The sequence below is a fragment of the Rattus norvegicus genome, chromosome 2, assembly GCF_036323735.1.
Source record: "Rattus norvegicus strain BN/NHsdMcwi chromosome 2, GRCr8, whole genome shotgun sequence".
NCBI classification, from domain to species: Eukaryota; Metazoa; Chordata; class Mammalia; order Rodentia; family Muridae; genus Rattus; species Rattus norvegicus.
The window spans coordinates 156060677-156082732 of record NC_086020.1 but is presented as its reverse complement, the minus strand read 5'-3'; the positions used below and the strand labels follow the sequence as shown (position 1 = coordinate 156082732).

The window sequence follows — 22056 nt, the reverse complement described above, 5'->3', positions numbered from 1 at the left end:
GTTCATGAGGTTATTCTCCTGATCCACTTTAAAAATCGAAATCTATCTTTCTAGGGGTGGCCCACCTGGATTAACTCATATTTTGGGCAGCCTGGAATGCTACCCTGCCCACTGAGCCCAGAGCAATAGCCTTCCCTCATGGAACTACAGAGCCCTGAGCAAAGCTACCGGAACATTACCCTATCTAAAGAGGGAGCCCTAAAATCATTTAGGAACCTGACCAGGGATTACAGTGATGAACCAGCCTGCATCTATTTTAGGCTTAAAGTCATCTTATAGTAAAGACAAACTAGGCTCATTCCTGCTTATGATTAAATCAGTTTCTCAAGGATTGGGCTATGCCCCACCTGTAATCTTAACTACAAATGGTTCTGTACTGCCTGTTCCAGGAAAGGTCAGTCAAGTCTTTGTTTCAAAAAGTTACCATCATCTTATTTTGCAATCCTATCTTTGTTTCAGAGATTGTTATAAGCACCTTGTTATGACTAACTGTTGCTATGACTACCTGTTGCTATGACTACCTTATTCTAACTATCTTGCAATCATGACTTTGTTCAGGAGGTCAGTATCATCTGAGCAATTTTGCCCACCAAATGCCCCAGTTGGAAATTCCCTACCCCTAAGCTATAAAAAACCTATGTCTTCCTCACATCCATTGCTGACCTCTTGAACCCCGACTTAGCAGGAGGCAGCTCATGTACATGAATAAAAGGCTTGCTTTAATTAATGGTTTGCTTTAATTAACTGTATATCACCGGGACCATTTGAGCCTACATAGACTTGGTCTAGAACTCTTTATTATTTGATTTTTTTCCTTAGGAATTACTGAAACCCAAGGGACCCATCAAGCACAGGAGCATAGCTAAGCCATGAGTGAAGGGACATGAGTGACACGTGTGTCCCTTGACCAGCTTGGGGGATGGGAAAGTAGTGCAATGGCTCTGGGTGTGATCCGTAAACTTCCAAAGAATGTAGCCCTGCGTAAGCAGTCGCTGTCAAGGGAACTCAACTGCACAGGTGTTCCCTGTTTCCTGCTTTGGTCCCAAAGTCTCCAGTTTTGTTCCCTAGATCACACTCCTAAGACAACTCTAAAGCCTTTTGTTTCAGGCTCTTTCAGGGGACACCCAGTGACACAGGGTCAATGTTCCACATACAAGGTGCCGAGTGACAGAAGGTTGGTGCTGAAAGAAAAGCTTCTCTCTTAGGCACCTGCTTTATTCTGTGTATTAAACAGAGCTTGGTCATCTGTTAGGTTCCTCCTTTGCCCCGGCTGTCAAAGAGCTGAGAAGAAAGTAAACGAGTCGTTACCCAGCATTCTGCAATCTGTGCCACACAGTTTGCTGTGGTTAGAACATTTACTTCATTTTTTTATGGCTTTGATTTTTCTGTTTTACAATACTATTACTGTGTTAACTATGGAAAAATCATACTTTGAGGAGACACATCAGTTATAAATAATAAAAAGGAAATCTGGGGCTTTTTTTTTTTAATGAAATGAACTGAGCTCTGGCAAAGAAGGAACCATTGTAAAGAATAATACACACCGCAGCAAAGATTAGCAATTCATTTGGATAAAATTCTAACTCTCCTGTCCTTCCATGCAGTTCAAACTCCAGCCTGCTACATAGTAAATGTTTGTGTCGCATGGACAGTGGCTTCTAGCAATTTCTCTGTGTTGTCTATTGGTTCCCCTCAGATTGATGACTATAGAACTATAAGAGCATATTCAGGAGTTTCTCAAGGATATGCACTACAAAAGTTCTCCATCACACCAGAAATGGCCTAAGCCACACAGCCCATAGACAGGGACACTAATGAGATCAGCACAATGAATTACTCTGGGCACTAGAAGGTGGCTTGAAAACAGTGCATCTCACAAGGCAATTTACCAAATGAAACTGCGAGCGTTAAGTAGATCCCAAAGACTGACCTCAACATCGTACAGATGACTGTAACAGCAATACAGACCTGCAGTTAGTCAGGCCAAGGATGTATTGTTTGCCTTTCACAGTTCACATATGAAAAATCCTATCATTAAAAAAAAATCTTTTCTCTATAAAGTGTTTGGGGATGGAGAGATGGCTCAGCGGTTAAGAGCACTGACTGCTTTTCTAGAAGTCCTGAGTTCAATTCCCAGCAACCACATGGTGGCTCACAGACATCTATAAAGGGACCCAATGCCCTCTTCTGGGGTGTCTGAAGAGAGTCAGAGTGTACTCACATACAAAAAAGAAACAAATGAATCTTTAAAAAAAAATTAAAGGGCTCACTACTAACTTGGACTACCTTGAAGTTTATTGTAAGCATTGCAGCAAAACCATGAGATGTTGGTTATAGAAGCTCAGGAACACAGAGAGGAAGAGGCAGGGAGAGCAAACACGACTGCTACCCCTGCAGCAGTCAGCCACTCAGAGGTAATCACAGGGTGCAAGTGTTTTCTTTGGTGTGCATATGTTTTCCTTAGTCTGTAATCACACCCTCCTTCAGAGGCAGGTAGCAGCTCTACTTCCCGGTGGCAAACAAAGGCAGCTTGATTAGAAAGAAAAACACAGTGCTGGCCCAGTGTCCTAATCACAGGAGGTGACACAACCTGATATTCTAAATTTCAGTGTTAACTTGTGGTTTCTGTTAGACCCAGCAGAATTTGTTGAGATTTTAGATTTTTGTCTTGACCTCCATGAAATCTGCACTAACATTATTTTCAGAGTGGATTTGAAGCTTTCTATTTTAAAGACCACAAGGCAACGGAGAAGTGTGAATTGATTTTCTTCTTTTAATAACTCCCTGATCAGACCACTTTTTCTTAATAAGATTCAACTGAAATTACGTTTTTTCCTACTTTGGGAATTTCATAAGTGAATAGGCAATGCTGCTCACATATTAATGCAGTCTAATCAAGCTCATTAAAATTAGATGGAGAGCAGCACTTAGAGTGTGGGAGGTGGCCGCACCGCCGGGGGGGGGGGGGGGGGGCTGAGCGCATGTGCGAGGAAACAGCTAGCAATGGCTGAATCGAAGAGGAAGGAAACATGGCTCAAAGCTGGCCTGTAAGGTGCAGCTGACACCAAGGTTCAGGCTGACCATTCAAAAGACTTATGAGTTATCATGATTTTCTGATTTATTTAATCAAACCATCAGCCCCAAACCTAATTTCTTCTTCCTGGGCCCATCTACTGGTCTCTAGAGTTCTACTGCACTTTTCATCTGTTTCTGCTAGATGTTCCTCTGGGGCTTCCTACCACGCCACACATATAGAAAAGCGTACATGTGTGTGCTCACGCACACTCAAACACAAACTCACACGCATGCACATTCACATACACACATATGCACACACATATGCACACTCATACACATACATACACTCACACACTCATACATGTATATACTCATACATACATATACACACACACACTCATATACATATACACATACATATACTCACACACACGCATGCGCACACACATGTATACGCACATGCGTGCACACACACACACACACACACACACACACACACACACCACACACACACTCGGGCAAATACTCTATATGCTGAGTGAAGGGCCACATGGCCCTCTGGATATTCCTAGTGGTACCTCAAGCCTGACTGACAGGTGCTCGCGCGGTCAGGGTGAAGCGGGAAGACAGAGTCACCTCCTGTTAGGGCCGGAGAGTCTTACGAAAGCGAGGCTGCTGCTCACAGTGGAGGAGCCAAGCACACACTAGTGTCCCACTGCCGAGTCGGATGCGTAGGGACTTTCAAGCTGTGAGTTTCCTGCTTTGTAGGTAGGAAGGCTTAGCTATGGTTCTCCACTACCAAAGGGAGGAAACTGACCTAGCTGTTCAAAATCCTTGATATAAAAGGGAAAATGAAAAATAAATTAAATACAAATTGGTTTTGCTTAAAAACTGGAACTAGGAGCCAGATACATAACTCAATTGGTAAAGTGCTTGCCTTTCAAGCTGGAAACCCTAGGTTTTGTCCTCTGTACTTGGGCAGAGGGGTGGGTGTTGGTATTCTGTCCAAGCTCCACCCCCACAGCTACCAGGCAATAGCCAGTTATGCTCCGCCCCGCAGTTGCCTGGCAACAGCCGGCTGTGCCTGACACTGTAAAAGGGGTTACTTGCCCCCTCCTCTTCCTCTTCCTCCTCTCCCTCTTGCTCTCTCTTTGCTCTTCTCCTCCCTGCTCTTCCCGGTCGGTCCCTTCTCTTCCCATCGCCCCTATTCCCTCCACACACTCATGGCCAGCCTTTGTTCCTCCCCCTTCTACTCTTCTTCTCTCATTAAACCTTTCCACGTGGAACTATGTTGGCTTGGTGTGCTTTGTCTGAGCGCGGGCCGAGATTTAAACACCAACAGTGGGGATAGGGGAAGAATTCTTGGCCACACAGTTCTTGGTTTATAAGTGAATTCTGGCTATCTATTTTCTCCATTTCTTACACATGGCTAATACCTGGTTACACTAGAATCTGTATGTACCACTTAAAATTCTACCAATCATATTTCCTTCACAGATAAGAGACAGCCACATTCTGGGGTTCTATATGGTGATGAGAATCACAGTATGAATAAAAAACATTAAGAGGCCACAGGCACGGCGACATGACAGTTACCCAGCACAATACCAACTATTAAAGTAGTTTATAAGCTCATGAGGAAATAAGTTCAGTTTTGCGAAACGATATAAAATTGGGCATAAGTAACTAAAACTCAGCAGAGAAAAACGACTAGAAGGAAATGCACTAATGATATTAAGTGGTAATATTAAAACATTTTCCTATTTTCTTTTATTTTTCCCTAATTTAAGGTTTCAGCTGGGCAGTGGTGGTGCATCCCTTTAATCTCAGTGCTAGGGAGTCAGAAGCAGGAGGATCTCTGAGTTTTGGGATAGTCAGGGCTATTCAGATAAATCCTGTCACACAAAACAAAACAAAACAAACAAACGACCAAAAAAAAAAAAAAACCCAAACCAAACCAAACAACAATGTACCAAAATGAATTATAAATAGGAAAATAAATCAGATTTTAAGTCACTAACAGAAAATCAGAAGCTGGTAACACATTGCACAGTCAGGACGGAACATCCCTTTTTGGTTCCTGTTTTTCTCTTCCAGGTCCCCCAAACCCTGTCAGCAAGCTGAGGAGAAGAAAGCTTTTAAACTCAGGCACAGATTGATGGGAGGTAAAAGTAAGGAAGCCTTACTGTTTCCTCCTCCCTTGGGAGCTGTTTGAGAAACACAGGGAGATAGTCACTCTGTCAGAGTGAAAAACTTCCCGTGAAGGGATGGATGCAACTGCACTTTCTAAAATGCTCTGAGAGAAAACCTGGAAGGCCCTAAATAATCCCCACTCTCCTGAGTCTGGGTTTCTGGATGTGCAGTCAGTTCCTCCCCTTGACAGTAAATGGCTTTCCTTTTGAGGCCACTGATAATTCTGACAGTAATGGCTCAATTAAAACCGGGATGGAGCTCTCAGATACCATCCATTTCAAAGGGAGTGAAGTCATCTCAACAGGGGAGACCCTTCAGCCACTTTCTAAATTGCTAACAGCACATTTCTCTTCCCCCTTTAAAAGCTATTTCTCTAAAAAAAAAAAAAAAAATCACACCAGTGTTTTTGGTGCAACTTCTCTGTAGTTTCACTTCAGGTCAGCTCAGGCATTTCCGGAGCTCCATCCCAAATCACTGAAACATTGTTGCTTCGCTGTCACCTCCTGGAAGGAAGCTGAGTGACTGGATGGTAGCAGTAAATGGATCTGCGGGTCTCAGGTGTTCTGGAGGGCTTGGGTTAACACAATACGTAGCCTACTCAACACTTGCCTTTCCTCGCCTGCCCCTCGTGATTCTCTTAGCTCCCGGTGGCTGATCCCTGGTGAAGCTGCAGTGCTAGTGAACTACAAGAAGAGAAATAAAGACCCTTGCTGGCCTGAGATCTAAACAGCAGTCCAGCAAACTGTCTCAAGGTAACGTGGGGCAAGACGGCATCCTGCAGGCATGAAGGATAGGAATGCATCTCTGCTCCTGTTTCCAGACTTTGGCTCTTGAGTCTGCCACAGTCTCAGTTACCCTCAAGTAAAGATGGGCCTGCTCTCCTCACAACCCCTCCCACACAAAGCATAATAAGCCATACAAATGTGTCTTTAGCAAAGAACAATGTCGGTCATTTACTCACGTGCAAGCACACGGGACAGTTAAAAACAATGTAAGGTCACTTACAGGTACATAAACAATAAATCACAATAAACAAACATAAATCACAATAAATTAATGTAAATAATAAATCGTAGAAGTAAACAATATGCAGAAAGGCTCTGTCCTGACTGCTGTGGTAATTAGCTGCAGGCCAATGCGCTTTCTCGGATCGTCTGAGATGCTGAGTCAGTTGTTTTCACAGACTACGTCATTGCCTCCCTGGAGATCTCTCTATGCTAACTCGGATATGTTAATATGTGCGAACATGTGCTCTGACTTAAATAAACGCAGCATTAGCTTACATGTAAACCATACCTACTTCCTATTCTGGGTTTCGCTTAGCAGTGACAAATGCTAATGAAAGTCTAAACCACCTTAGCGAGAGCCCACGAACAACAGAATGGAGCTCAGAACATTTCCTTCCAAAAACCTAGTAGCTTGCTCTATTTGATTTGTGTTTTCCAGGCAGTCTCTAGTAGTCCAGGCTGGCCTTCTGGTTCTCCTGTCTTCACCCGTCCAACACCCCCAGTCGGTAGGGCTGTGGCCATGGACTGCCAAAACTACTACATGCAGTCGGTGTCACTCCCTGTCCATCGCCAAATACTTGCATATTCATGGGCAAATACTGAAGAGACTGAGGGACTGTCCCCTTTCACTCGGTTATTCAGTACAAAGGACAGTGGCAGGGAGAGAGAAAGGCAACAGAGCAAACAGAAAGCTTGCATCACATGCAGTCTCAGAACTTACAGCTACCCAAACTTTCTAGTCTCAGGAGACCAGAAGAATCCCTTCACACATAGAAGGGACCCACGAGACTATATTCATGCCATCAACCTATAGGCAAGGGGGCTTTATGGATGTTTCGTTACCTGAAGCCACATCTCTGGTTGGCAGCACAGTTAGAATCTGTATCTTTGATTCTAAAGTCACCTTTTTAACAAATAACCCTAAGCCAGTGCTACACTCTATATGTTGTTGTTTTCCTTATCTCCATCCCTCGGTTGTATCTGGTGATGACCTGGATATGAAGTCTTTTGTGTGGAAGGCTTGGACCTCAGCTGATGTATCTGATGACTAGAACTGGGCCGTGATGGCTCTGACCCGATCAATGTATTGATCCATCAGTGGATTCATGGCTTTGTTTAAAGGCCAGGGAAACTGGGAGAGGGCCAATCCTTGGGGCTATGTCTTGCCTGAGGACGCTTCTTGTCTCCCTTTGCTTTGTAGGTATCAGGAAGTGAGCAACTTCACTCCAGTATGAGCCTTTGCTGTCACGACAGACGCACAGCCATGGCTAATGACAGCCACAGCAGAAGCCTCAGCTTAGTGAGGCCTAAGCTTGCTTGCTGGGAAAGGGCTGCTCTCCTGTGACAGCCATGGAGTCTGAATAATTTAGCAAAAGCCTGTCCCACCGTGAACCACTTGTAAGGTGAGCAGGCCAGGAGGGCAGGGCCTTCTTGAGTGGGACTAGTGTCCTTATAAGAGGGGCTTCAGAGAGATTTGCCCATCTCTTCTGGTGTACAGACAACAGAGAGCTATTTTACAGTGGAATGGTTCCCGACCCTGAATCTACCCATACCTGCATCTTGGACTCGCCATTGTCCAATATGATAAGAGATGACTTTAGAGCTACATTAACAAAGACGGGCGAGACTGGAACACTGTTCTGTATTTGTCATGTCTCTAAGTTCGGCAATGTGGTATGGATGCCGCTTCTTTTTATCCCGTTTATGAAACAAGGTACCTCATACCTCAGGCTGCTGAACCTTCAGCTCCTGGTCCTCCTGTCTCCACTTGTAGAGTAAGGATTTGCACACAGAGTTCTTGCTTATTTCCTATTTCTTTGCTGAATTTTAAGTTGCTGGATATTGGATATATAGACTAAGCAAACAATGTTTTGATTTTTCTGTATTTAAAGGAGATGAGAGGAAAAGCAGGTTTTTGTTTTTGCCTTTTTTTTTTTTTAAAGGAAGAAGGGGAAGAAGGAAAGGCTCTGAGCCAATGCAGTAGACAGTGTTGAAGGATTTCCCCCATTAATTATGTTTTAGACGTTTGGAAGCCACAGATGGTGATAACTGCTACTAAGTCACTCGGGCTGGCTCTGCAGTGGATCGGCACAATGGGAACTAATTAACCTCTCCAGAGACCAGGGCATTCCTAAGTAACAATCCGTTCCGTCCTAATACCAGGATAGTGGAATGCAAAATAAAAATAAAACAAAAGGCTCAGACAGCGTGGGGAGAGGCCAAGCATGGAAGCCAAAGAGGATGATGGTGTGGGGTGCTGAGGGTGTCGGTGTGGGGTGCTGAGGGTGTCGGTGTGGGGTGCTGAGGGTGTCGGTGTGGGGTGCTGAGGACCTCGGTGTGGGGTGCTGAGGACCTCGGTGTGGGGTGCTGAGGGTGTCGGTGTGGGGTGCTGAGGGTGTCGGTGTGGGGTGCTGAGGGTGTCGGTGTGGGGTGCTGAGGGTGTCGGTGTGGGGTGCTGAGGGTGTCGGTGTGGGCTGCTGAGGGTGTCAGTGTGGGGTACTGAGGGTGTCGGTGTGGGGTGCTGAGGGTGTCGGTGTGGGGTACTGAGGGTGTCGGTGTGGGGTGCTGAGGGTGTCGGTGTGGGGTGCTGAGGACCTCGGTGTGGGGTGCTGAGGGTGTCGGTGTGGGGTGCTGATGGTGTCGGTGTGGGGTGCTGAGGGTGTCGGTGTGGGGTGCTGAGGACCTCGGTGTGGGGTGCTGAGGACCTCGGTGTGGGGTGCTGAGGGTGTCGGTGTGGGGTGCTGAGGGTGTCGGTGTGGGGTACTGAGGGTGTCGGTGTGGGGTACTGAGGACCTTGTGGTGGGGTGCTGAGGACATTGGTGTGGGGTGGTGATCTCACAGTCTTGGATGCTGTTAACTTTATTCTGGATGGTTCATACTACTATGTAATAGCTTTCTACTGTACAGCATTATCTTTTCCTATTTCTCCTGTCTTACTTTGGTTAAACTCAGTAGTGCATGAACTCTAGAGAAGGAGGTAGTGACCTTCTGGTTTTACAACACAGTGTCATTTATTCATCCACGTGTATCCAGTCCCCACCAGACCTGCCACCCTGCTCAGACAGCAATGACCAGAGCCAAGCTGAGCTCATGCTGTGAATGACATAGATGTTGCTTAGTTTCTCAAGGTTTCTAAAGAATCTGAAAGTTTTTCTGTCTCTCAAGCACATCCTGCCTATCCACTTCCTAAAACTGCCCTAGGAACTCCCGACATCGTCTGTCGAGTTGGAAAGATACACATCTACCCTTAGGCATTTGTGGCATTAATCGGCCATAGGCTTTCTGAGGACCCCATGACCAAATATCACATACTTTATTGTTAGAACAACCCAGTGGGATATTAGCTCAATTATATGAAATGAAAACAAGCACTAAGCCGGGGAACTTGGACCCTTGAACCCTCAAGCCTATCTTTACCTCTACTGTTTTACTGACTAATTCTGCACTGAAGGATTTGTCCCTAAAGTTCAAGGCCAAGAACATGCACATGTCTGAACACGCCACAGGCCAGTCTGATGGGCAAGGCTCTGAGTTTTATGGGGTGCTGGGGATCAAACCCACAGCAGGCTGGGGGGAACCATGGGGTACAAGGCAGTAAGCAGCATCCTTCCATATCTCTGCTCAGTTCTTGCCCTGAGATCCCGCCTAGACAACCCTCAGTGATGGACTGATACCTGGGAATGCAAGATGAAATAAACCCTTTCCTTCTGCAGCTGTTTCTGACCAGCATTTTATCACACCAATAGAAAACAAACCAGGACGCTAGGCAACTCAGCCACACCCCAGCCTTAAATTCTATCTTACTAAAGGTTTTGATGAGTCTAAATAACACTGCACTCAGTTTCAATAAAACTGGTTTTAGCTTGTGGGCTCTATAACAGATAATAACGACATAAGAAGGAAGTCTGCATGGCTTCACGGAGAAGGATTGTTGGACTGAATAAAGGCTACGGAGTCAACCAAATGTCTGTGGTGGTGTTAGAGAACAGATGCCACTTGAGTTGTTGAAGAAATGAAAGCCCAATCCAGCAAAAACCTCAAGGAGTTAAGCAAGTACCACTTGCGAAAATACAACATTAAAAAATTATCCAAATCAGATTTAGCTGTGAGATTACTAGAGGTAAATAAAGATTTTCATCTAGTATTCAAAATCGAAGTGCCTTCAAAGGTCAGATGGATAGCAGGGCAGCTGACAAACAGCCAGAAACACTCCACTTGAAGTGAGCAGAAGCTTACAGGGACTCGGTACGGAAGGGTCATCACCCAGAACAGTTCTGACACTAAGATTGCAGAGAAGAAACTGGCCAACCACTGATAGAGCATAGAGTCCGGTTTTTCCTCAATCACCTACTTCAGAAAAGTCCCAGATTTAACCCAGGTCTGGGGGTTCTGCAGGGCTGGACTCACGTGAATTAGTAACATACCTGCTTCGTCGTAGGACACTGTCAACTTTTCCAGCATTTCTCGGTCGATTGACAAGATCTGCTGCTCGAGGATGGTCTGGTAGGTCAGGACACTGTTTTCTTTGTCCTTCTCATAATCCTGAAGGTGCTGCTTAAGAGCCTCTGGGAGTCGAGACTTTACATACTCCGCTGCAGTCTGTGGAGAGACAGAGAACCGCATTGTAGGCTTCTCCTTTACCCCAGAGGCTATAGAGTGGTCTCAGAGCACTGAAGCGTCAACCTTCAGGCACACCTGCACCTGTCATTGTGACTTTTAGATTCCAATGCATGCTGTAAGACGGATCTTCAAATCCTTAGAACCCCAGAACCCAAGGAGTCTTTCTGGTTTAAAGGCATGGAAGATGACGGATTGTGGGATTGCGCATTCACAGAGTTAACACTCAGGCTTTCAGTTCCAATGAGTTCAGAAAGGCCGCATCATGATAATTTGTCTGGCACACATCTGCAAAGGACTTCGCCATCCTCTGAAGTCGGCATCGCCATTGTACATTGCTAGTTTCCACCCACAGAAGACACTTCCACCCGTGCAGTCCACACCTCACTACTGAGCTTTGCTGGTCTCCACCCACCAATGTTCAAAAGAAGTCCTGCGAAGTGAGGAGAAAGAAGCTTCTGCTAGGACTGACACTGAAGCTCTGGGACATAGGCTAGCAATGGTGAGCAGTTGCTCTCTAGGTCCTAGGTTCAAACCCCACAAGGAAAAAAAGAAAGAAAGAAAGAAAGAAAGAAAGAAAGAAAGAAAGAAAGAAAGAAAGAAAGAAAGAAAGGAAGAAAGAAAGGAAGAAAGGAAGGACGGAAGGAAGAAAGAAAGGAAAAAGAAAATGAAAGAAAGGAAAGAAGGAACTTATATATTATTGTTATTATTATCATCATTATTATTATTACTATGTCAATTTGTTCCTTTTGTCTGTTTGCTTGGAGTTTGCTTCTGCATCCCGGGCATGACATATTTCCAACTAGTAACATCTGAAATTACACGCAGAGAGTCTCAGCCAGCTAGGCACACTCCACTGGGGACTGGAGGGACAACATACTTTGAAGAAGGCCTTCCTGAAAATTCTGATGGGTTCCTCTGGTAGAATGGGTGGCTCTCTCCCTCCCAGGTGAGAATCAGTATGACAGTTAACCCTTACTATATGGGAGACATTACATGGCACAGGGATATGTGTGACTCAGAGGACTTCTGTCACTCCTAAACTGTATCTGGAGAGTGTCTTCTGACGTCTCCCTTGCCTAACACCTGCTTCACCCACACACTGTCTAGAGGTAACAATCCAATAATGAGGGTGAACATATACTGTTCAAAAGGAGGGTATGCTTGGTGGTTCACACCTGGCTGTAACAGTGAGTTCAAGGCCAGTCTGGGCTATGTGAAACTGACTCAAAAACAAAAAAGATACGCCAAAAATTCTATCTGTAGCGACTAAAGAATTTCAAGGACCTGCTAGTGAGGATCAATTTGCTTTGGGTCCGGAATGAAGCAAAGACCCATCTACATAGTTTATCTTTTAAGTCTCATATAGCTATTCATTGCGAATATTTTAAGGTATGGGCTACATGCCTTAAATGAAAACCCCCTATGTTCATGGACTAGAAGATTACTATTACCCACTGTGATCCATAGGTTCAATGCAATTCCTACACACTGTGATCCACAGGTCAATGCAATCCCTACACACAGTGATCTATAGGTTCAATGCAATCCCTACACAATGATCCATAGGTTCAATGCAATCCCTACACACTGTGATCCACAGGTTCAATGCAATCCCTACACACTGTGATCCATAGGTTCAATGCCATCCCTACATAATGTGACCCACAGGTTCAGTGCAATCCCTACACACTGTGATCCACAGGTCAATGCCATCCCTACACACTGTGATCCACAGGTTCAATGCAATTCCTACACACTGTGATCCACAGGTCAGTGCAAGCCCTAATAGCGGTAAACGTGCTGGAGTCTAGCCACTAGAGTGCCAGAAACATGCCCTACAGTGATCTATAAGTTCAATGCAAGCCCTACCCAAAGTATCAAAGACATTTTTCCTAAGATTCATATGAAACACAATCTCAAATATATAACATTAAGTAGATTTCCAGCCCACTCACATACATAATATAAATAAATAAATCTTTAAAAAAAAAGTAGATTTCCTAGAACTAGAACACAGGTTATCAGAGGCTGAGTAGTCAGAGAGGGAGTGGGGGGCACTGTTTTTAATGATTTTCCTATTAGAGTGGAGAGATACATTTCAACAGAGCTAATAAAAATGGTGATCACAAGCAATAATGATGCATTATATTCTGAAAACTGCAGAGTACGGAGGCTGTGTGTGATGAGGACATCACTAAAAGGATAACCATGTGAGGTAATCTGGTTCATTTGTTTTGTGACAGGATCTTTCCAGACATCGCTGGCTGGCCTGGAACTTGCTGTGTAGACAAGGATGGCCTTAAGCTCACGAGATCTCTCTGTCTCTGTCTCATAAGCACTGGGATCAAAGGTGTGTGCCACCAGACCCAGTTGCTAACAGTTTCATTTAGTTAAATTCAACTGTTCCATAGTGCGTGCACTTTCTGTTAATTGATAACAGAAATGAAATATGTGTCCTTTAAAATAAAACCCAGTGTGTGTGTGTGTGTGTGTGAATCAGAAGAAGGCCAGGGTGTTTCTTCATAGAATAAGGGGATCTATATTCTTTGGAAATCATACAGCAGGTGCTATACGGGCAAGGAAGAAATCATGAAGTGCTGATGAGGTTACAAGCAAAGCTGTTAAACACCAGACACGGCCTATCCTTCACGTGTAAAGTATACACACGTGCACATACTGAGTATGAGGACACAGGAAAGGATACGCCCCAATTGAAAAGATGCTTCCTGCTGCCTGTATTTCAGGATTGTTTCCATTTTCACGACTATTGTCATTTAAATTGTATTTCCTTGTAGCTTTCATAGCATCCTTCATAAATGTTTCCACAACTTACTGTGGACGATGACAACTGGCTTTTGAGAAGCTATACTGGGAGGTGGTGGGCAAGCTGTGATTTGGGCCCAGAGAGCAGCTAACGACAGCGTCCAACACTGATTTCCAGATTTACAAGTTGGATTCCCGAAATCGGATGCTGATGATGTTACAGCTTCAAAATATCACCAAGTAGAGCTCACTTTCTCTGCCAGCCAGCAAGTGCAGAACAAATAAAATTATTCCATAAAATGTAAAGGGACTCGGCAGCACATTAGCATAACACATTGAATTCTAGAGTTTAATAGCAACTTTCTCCTGACATTAGACAGCAACGTGCTGACACTGCAGAATAACTATATTTAAATGCACTAACTACCCTGCTACTCAGGGCAACATCTGTCTGTAACAATGTGCTTGTTGGAATATTTATGAGACACGGGAAAGGGCTCTATAATTTATCACATTTTAAAATATTGATCTATTCTTCATTACTGAAAGCACACCACATTATTTCTTCCCAGTTGTGCCTCCTCATGGTGTTTAAAATGAAATTTACTTTCCTAATTACAATCATACTGCAGGTCTCAAGCATTTCCGTGTCTGTGGCATCAGGGCTACACTTTGGCATTTCAATTCTGTAGTTTCGCACACAAAGCTCTTGCTGAAGATTCACAACGGAAACAGGAGACAACTCTCTGCAAATATTAGATTCTGTTATGAAACTTCAAGGACCCCCTTTATACACAGTGACACTTTAAATGGATTCACATTGCAGCTAACCCTTCTGTTCAAGCAGGAGCTTATGTTCAAAGCATAGTTTTAAATGAGACCAGAACGATCTCAGAAATAAAAGAAAATCCAAAGAATAGTTTAAATTAAAAAATTTCACTGACATTCTAAAATTGAACTCAAAAAATTCAAATGTGGGATTACTTACATATTCTTAATTTTCATTCTAGATTTATTTACTTTATGTGGCTAGGTATTTTGCCTGCACGTATGTATATGCGCCATGCATACTTAGTGCTGGACGCGGTCACGAGAAAGCATTGGATGCCCCGGAACTGGAGATATGGATGACTGTGAGTCACTATGTAGGCACCGAGACTGGAGCCTACAAGAGCAGTGAGTACTCCTAACCCCCGAGCCATCCCTCTGGCCCCCACTGACCTATTCTTCAATCAGTGGCAGGCGTTCTTGGAAGTGCAGACCCTAACTTGCCCACTCTTATGACTTATAACCATTTTAGAGACAATAAAATAGTTTCTCATTTATACAGTACTTTCCCAAGCGATCCATGCCTCGGTCATTCTTCCCCCATAAAAACACCCAGGGGAAGTAGACAGGTTTGGTGCGGTTCTTCCTGTCATTACATTAGGCTCACGGGCTCTGCTGCACGGTTAGTGCTGCCCAATCTAACTTCCATGGGCACTTCTCAGAGAACCTGCCAGCTTTCCAACTACTTGTCTATGTGCAGGGAGCTTAGTCACTCAGTCTGGTGGAAACTAGCACTGGATCTTACACGCTGCCATGGTCTAACAGCATCTGCTTCAGAATTTGTATGGCAGAAGCTTAATACCTTGACAGCATGCGTGCACTGGGTACTTTGGGACAGCTTTGGGAGAGAATTCGTTGATAGTGATGATCCTTTTGCTCACAGTTCTAGATACAGAAGAGGAGTCTGGTCTTCTACTGGGGACCAGAATGTACCTAGTCTTCAGTCATCGTTAATACCTTTTTTTTGAAGAGTAACAGTTTACATCCAATCCCATGCCAGCCAAGCAGCAGATGAAATGTTTCACATCAAGCTGTTCATGACACTTCTTTCACACCTTCCTCTCCACAACCATTTTCTCTCTACTGTTTCATTTCCTTTTTTGGCCCTCGGCTTGGATCTGCTAGGGGACCCATTTAGAGTCAGAATGTGCCCCAGGACTGAATGTCCCAGCTATGGTTGTCTTTGGAGGTCTTCCTAGGCATACAAGTTTGGGCTTGAGTAGGTTGTCAGACTTAGTCTGGGCGGTGGTGGGGAAGCCGCACTGCAGGAAGTGGAAGGAAAGTCAGATTCCCTCCAACAGGACCTGGGCAGACGGTATCTTCTAGAAGAACTGGAGTGAAAGAAGCTGACTCCTTAGGGCAGCTCAGGAAAGGCCTGCTTCCTCACTGTACCACCAAGACAAGAAAAGGATAGAGCAGGTATAAAAGGAACCCAGTGAGTGGAGAAACAGCAACCAAAAGGGCGCAGAAGGACTAAGGACCTAAACTCTGGGAACTGAGCACGGAGAGTGCTGATCCCATTCACTGGGCTAAAACCCACTCACTATCACAGTGGTGTATTCCTTAAGAAATAATTGACACGGATTAAAATTGTGGAGGTGTAAAGTGTGTTTTACGGTAGAAGGAATTCATCTTTAAAAGGGGGCCTGCCAATCAGGCAGTTCTAACTCATTAGCTGTCAATGAGGAAGACAGGATTGTACTTGATATCGCTGGGAGAAACAACAAACTCTTGCATAATGGAACCTGCAGTGTTGATGTGTGCCCAAACTGCATGTGCAGGACTGGAAGGAAGAACAACATTTATACAGCAATAAAAAAGTCAGGGAACCTGAGATAAGTCAACAAGCTTATTTAGTACATGAGCCATGGTAGGTGCTGAGCAGCCTCTGGGAGAGGTATTAAAATGGGAAAGGAAATGTGGAAGGAATGCTCAGAAATGCTGGACTCGCCAAGTCAAACTGTGAGGTAAGAGGCACTTCCTGGAGGGTGGGAAAAGGGATCTAGAAGGGAGTGAGTGTGAGGTCACAGAGAGACCAATAAGAAATGGTGGGAAAGGTGCATGCTAAACCAGGGGACGGGAGGACAGCCCTCCACACTGGCTGAAGAATAAGTCAGATCGCTTATGGATGGACACGGCACAAACACATGGAAATCTGAAGGTTCTTCACACCTTTTACCTGGGAGTTGTTTTCTAGGAATAAAAAACAGTAACATTCAAAGGTGACTGTGTAGCCTTGCGTGTGAATGTGTTGTTCATCACATGTGTGAAAGCAGAAGAGAGAAAACTAGGGGTGGAAGGGCGAGAGCTGGAGGAGAAGGGGAGGGGGAGGAGGGACGGTGGGAAAAAGCAATTCTTGTTTGGAAAAAGTCATGATGATACTAATGCTTTGCTCAGTAATTTAAAAAGGATTAAAGTTACTTTAGAATTACTTAAGCATAAGAGAAACTAAATAAGATAATCATAAATTTACCCCGAAAAGATACTTTTTATGCATGTTGAGTGTGTGTGCTCATGCATGCCTGCAAATGCATGTGTGTTTAAGCACACATCACATCTGCCACACCCAGCATGGCTTGGCCATGGAAATCTGAGTAGGGGCAGCAAGGACACACACACACACACACACACACACACACACACACACACACACACACACACACAGAGTCAGGTGGAATGTGCCCATTTTGACGGACGAGCCACACCTACAACAACCAGGAACCTCAAAATGTTTATCAGAGTCACCAAGAGGAAGGAATTAGGGAGTCTCAGCGGGAGATGTCTGTGGATGAGCAGTCTGAGGCCCAAACACCCAGGAGGAAGCTGCATTTGCTAATTTTTACACACAGTAGTAAATCCTTCCTCCTCAGACCAGAGGAAGGTTTGCCTTTCCTAGAGGAGGCTTTGCCAGTTTCACTGGGGTTGTGGCCTTGCTCCTTGACATGGGTGACTCGGAGCTTCATTTGCTCAGGACTTCACTCCCTCCCTACACATGCCTGGCTGTCTGTAAGAGCACAACATGTGTGCAGCCAGGAGGGCACCAGATGCCCTGGGTTAGAGGGGGCTCTGAGCTGCTGTGTGGGTGCTGGAAGCCACCTGCCTCCTCTCTATATCTCTGGGGACATAAATCTCCTCTGCTTAGTCTTGGGGTGTCTTGTGCCCACTACTGGTCCCTTCGGATATAGCACAGTTGTTAAAATGTTAAGAAAGAATAGCCCACAGGAGAAAACGTTCACAGGAAAACAGAGATTGCGGAACAGTTTATTCCGTGTGTGAGGGGAAATTGGTTGAGTTATGGTAACGCGTATCATCAGTTATCTTAGTAGTAAGAGTTCAGGTGACTTAAAAATACGTTCATTTACTTTCCTGCAATTTCCAGATCCTGTAAGAGTATTTCTCTGTGCCGGCACTATCCTGAATATTTTAAATGTCATTATTCCACCCTCGCAACACCTATAATGGGTTTTAAAGACAAAGAAACAGGTTTACAGAGGATAAATTAATTCCTACTTGGTTATACAGTGAGTAGGGAGCTGCTGAAACTAAATTTCACACACACACACACACACACACACACACACACACACCCCATTTTAAAACAGATAACAGTGTCTACATGGTGATTTTGTTACAAGGGAAGACAGCCCCACACTGGGATCAAAGCATGGCGGCATCTGGGAAAGGGAAACACTGAAAGTGAATTTAGTTTTCCAGACCCGGATGGATGCTGCAGGGAATTAGCAGTGGTAGCTGTACCGATGGTTGTGCTGAAAGAACGGAGCAGGCTGAAGCTACACATCACACTAACTGTTCAGCGTTTAATAAAAGTCTTCACCCTCCCCACCCATCTCTCATCTTAGCGAACACCAGCCGCTACCACTTCCGACCTCCATCCCAAAACCTCCACAAGGAGCGGGGTTTGACTAAAGTCAAAGCTCTGCAGGAAAACACATGGCAGCTAAGTGGCTCTGGCTGCAGTTTCCAGGACGGCAAATGCTCGTTCAAGAAACGGTGAGTGGTGTGGAATAAAATGGTGCAGACTAGAATGCCCATAGCCTCCCCATTAGCAAGAAGCTCTCCAGTGAGACCCGACTTCAAACTGCTCGGTGTTTTCTTCTCTTGGAATTTACAAAGGAGCATCTGTTCTCATCCGTTGCAGACTTAAACCAAACCAAACAGGCTTCAGACATTTTTATCTGAATTATGAAAATACCTGCCATCTGTCAGGTCCAAAGGAACCTCCATTTCCCCAAATTCCAAGAGGCAGTCCAGATACCCAGAAATGGACTCAACCCCCAATGTAGGAGGATTCCTGACAGTCAGAGAAAAACCAGCATTCCTCGGAACTTTCTAAAAGTTGGCAAAAGAAATGCAGCGCGACCAGTGGTGCCTATTAGCCTACCAAGGCTCATACTGGGCTCCCGGCTCCCTCAGGATCTCAAGTTCTTGCTATATATACATTTCTAAGTCCATGCCCCTTCCTAGCCCCTCTAGCCTCCTCCTCTACCTGAAACTCCCTCCAGAGCCACTGGCTTCCTTTCCTCAGCTATAACCCAGCTACTTTCAGTATGTTTTTTCTCTTGCTCCCTTCTCTTTCTTTCTCCCTTCCTCCCTCCCCTCCTTTCCGCTTCTCTTCCTCTCCCTCCCTTCTTCTCTCTCTCTCAAATCTACAATAAAATCCTTCCTCTTAGCCATACCATAGAGCGATCAGGTCAGTCTATATACCTACCACTATAATTTTAAAAGAAGAAAACCCCAAGCACAATTCAGAGTCTGATAATCGATAACAGTCCTTCCCAGTCATCCTTGGGCTTCATAGACCCCTAAGCTCAAACACTGCGGCCTCTGTTATGTGCTGTGAATGGACATAAAATCTAAGGCTGGACCAAAGCATTAGCATACCACGTCTGTTCTAGTTAGCTTTAGCTGTCGTGTCGACGCAGACTGGAGTCATCTGAGAGACTTGCCGGATGTGGGGTGAGACAATGCTGTTGGTATGTATGTGAGGGACTGCCTTGACTATGGGTGCCACGGTTCCCTGGGCGGCAGCTACTGAGGGGGCTGAAGAGACTGAGGAGACTCTAGCAATTGGGAGCACTGGCTGCTCTTCCAGAGGACTTGGGTTGGGTTTGAGTCTAAGCACCTACATGGCAGGTCATACTGTCTCTAACTCCAGTCCCAGGGGAACCCATGACCTGTCCAGTTTCTGTGGGCACTGAACACATGTAGAGCACAGACATCCAGGCACACAAAACACTCATATACATAAAAAGAAAGATAACATAAAATGACATAAAAAGCTAGTTAAGTACTAGCCTGTGAGTGAGGCAGCACGCAGCTTCTCCTAAGGCTTTTGCTTCAAGCTTCTGCTCTAGTCCCTGCCCTGGCTTCCTTTAATGATGGCCCATAAACCTGAAGATGAAATGAACCCTTTCTCCCACTAATGTGCCATTGGCCAGAGCGTTTTCATCACAGAAATGGAAAGGAAGCTAGAGCAGAGTCTTAAGCAAAGGAGCTGATCTTGCACGAGTGATGGTACATTTACCACTGTTCTCATGAGCAAACGTTAGCTCTGGCTCTCAGGCCCTCAGATCAATGAGACTCTCAGCGAGCGACCGAGTTTGGCATAAGAAAAACATAAGAAGATAAGAGGAGAAATCGATTCTGAAAAGATTGAGCTGAGAGGGGTTGGCTTTGAGAAAAAGGTAACCAGGGAGGGTGGCCAGGTAGCCCAGGACAAAGCAGAGAGTGACATGGAAATAAACCCTTCAAATTCTGTGCCAAAACAAGGGGGTAAGAGGGAGGGGTGCTACATCTGGCACCGTTCCAGGGATGGACAGACCTGACAGGGGCAGACCTGACTAGGGCAGCAGGGAATGAAGAAAAGAAACAGACACCTAGAAAAGCTGGGCTGAACTCCTGAGAAAGTTCTGTACCCCAGAAGTTCAGCATATTATTGTACACAGTTGAGAAGGGAACTGGGGTGGTTGCATCCAGCTGAACACGGAGGAGGACTAGTGCATACTGCTAAACATGGAGGAAGGGTTTATAGGAGGCAGGGAGAGCTAATCTTGGAGGAGTCCTTTCTCTAGAAGTCTTCAGGCACAAATTGGGGAGAGGCTGGGGTGGAGAGAAAGCTGTGATAAACATTTACTGCACACACTACCAACACATACATTCAGGACGAGGAGTCCTATAGTCCTTGTAGCTCTGTAGTCTCCCTCTGAGCCACTCTTGGCAGAGGCTCTGCCATTTCCCTTTGGGGCTGATGCTTCGGGCACCTTCACCCGGCTGGCTCATGTCAATAACACACATCCACCCAGGACTTCTCACACTTGGGGCTTCCTACGCTCTCTGCAAATGAGCAATATTTCATTCCAGGCAAGGTTTCCCTGCCCTTGAATGGGAGTGCATGAGTGTGTGTGTCCATTTGGCAGCAGCCAGCACAGAGCCCGCACATTAATTCTCTGAGGTCCACATTGGAATCCATCTTTCTTACGGTAACATATCGTTAACTTTTGACAGGTGTTCTTTGGCTCCAGGCACTTTAGAAGAGAGTCAGAGCCGATGCCCTTGCCCACCAGGACAAGGACAAAAAGCAAGAGTGATTTCTCTTCTCTGCCTGCCAACACTGTCACTTCTTGCCATTTTTAGTCTTTGCTACTTCTAACCTAGAGAGGTTATTTAAGGAAAGAGCCCTTGAGAGACCATCTTGTACTCCTAAAGTTGTAACTCTGCCTCAAGAAAACAAACGAGGAACCTTCAAGAGATGGCACCCAGGTGTTCACCAGAAGCACAACAAAGAAATCTCAATCCGATGGCAATTTAAGGTTGCTATGGAGAGCCAATGCTGCGGGCATGAGCATACCAGTCAATGGTTATGGCATAGGGGGAAACCAGCATGTGGCAGACAGAAAGTTATAGAACATACCTGATGTGGAGGCTCAAGTTTTAATCTAAGCATTAAAGCGGCGACCACGAAGTTACACACCACTGGGGACAGTCCTGGGATTCCTCATGAAATAAACTTTTAATAAGTTTATCAGTCTGCTAACTCACATTTACTATGAGTCAGGTTCATGTGGTAGCATGAAACATGCCAGGGCATGTAAATGTAACTCTAGTCCCACGCACTGGCGTGTGTCTTCCTAGCTCCAGATGGCTGGTCTTATCTACAAAACCCACACCACCCTACTTTCCGGGTTTCTGGTCTCTAATTATTCTAAGATATAATTAGCCAATGTATCAAACACTGTCTAGCCATAGTTATTTCCTCTTATTATTTTGATCAAAACCTACACTTAAGCCTCTGGGATTATTTTTTAAAACCTGTTTACAGATCAAGAAGTTGAGGTTATTTCTCTACTACCAAGGTTATGAAGAATGAATTCTTTGCTCCTCAATTACCGCACATGCTCCAGGGAAAGGTTAGGGATTCAACAGTAAATATCACATCATTTTGATGATCCTTACCCTTAATTTTGTTTTAGGAGCACACATACACCTTTAAATTAAAGAGATGGCAGCAAAAATCCAGCCAGCCGACCAGCCCAACACTCACCAATCTAATGAGCCATGAAACAGCACTCAGCCAAAGTTGTTGGGCTAAATGTTTTGTGATGAGCAA

At 45.0% G+C, this 22056-nt stretch overlaps 1 protein-coding gene across 3 annotated transcripts in view; it reads right to left on the bottom strand.

The window, feature by feature from the left end:
• Nucleotides 1–22056, bottom strand: part of Ppm1l (protein phosphatase, Mg2+/Mn2+ dependent, 1L) — a 272767-nt gene that overhangs the window by 66639 nt on the left and 184072 nt on the right. For 2 of the 3 annotated variants that reach the window (NM_001107681.3, XM_039102287.2), the window contains 1 exon segment: nucleotides 10643–10817. In NM_001107681.3, the coding sequence (NP_001101151.1) occupies nucleotides 10643–10817 (175 nt within the window). 3 annotated transcript variants of the gene reach the window in all.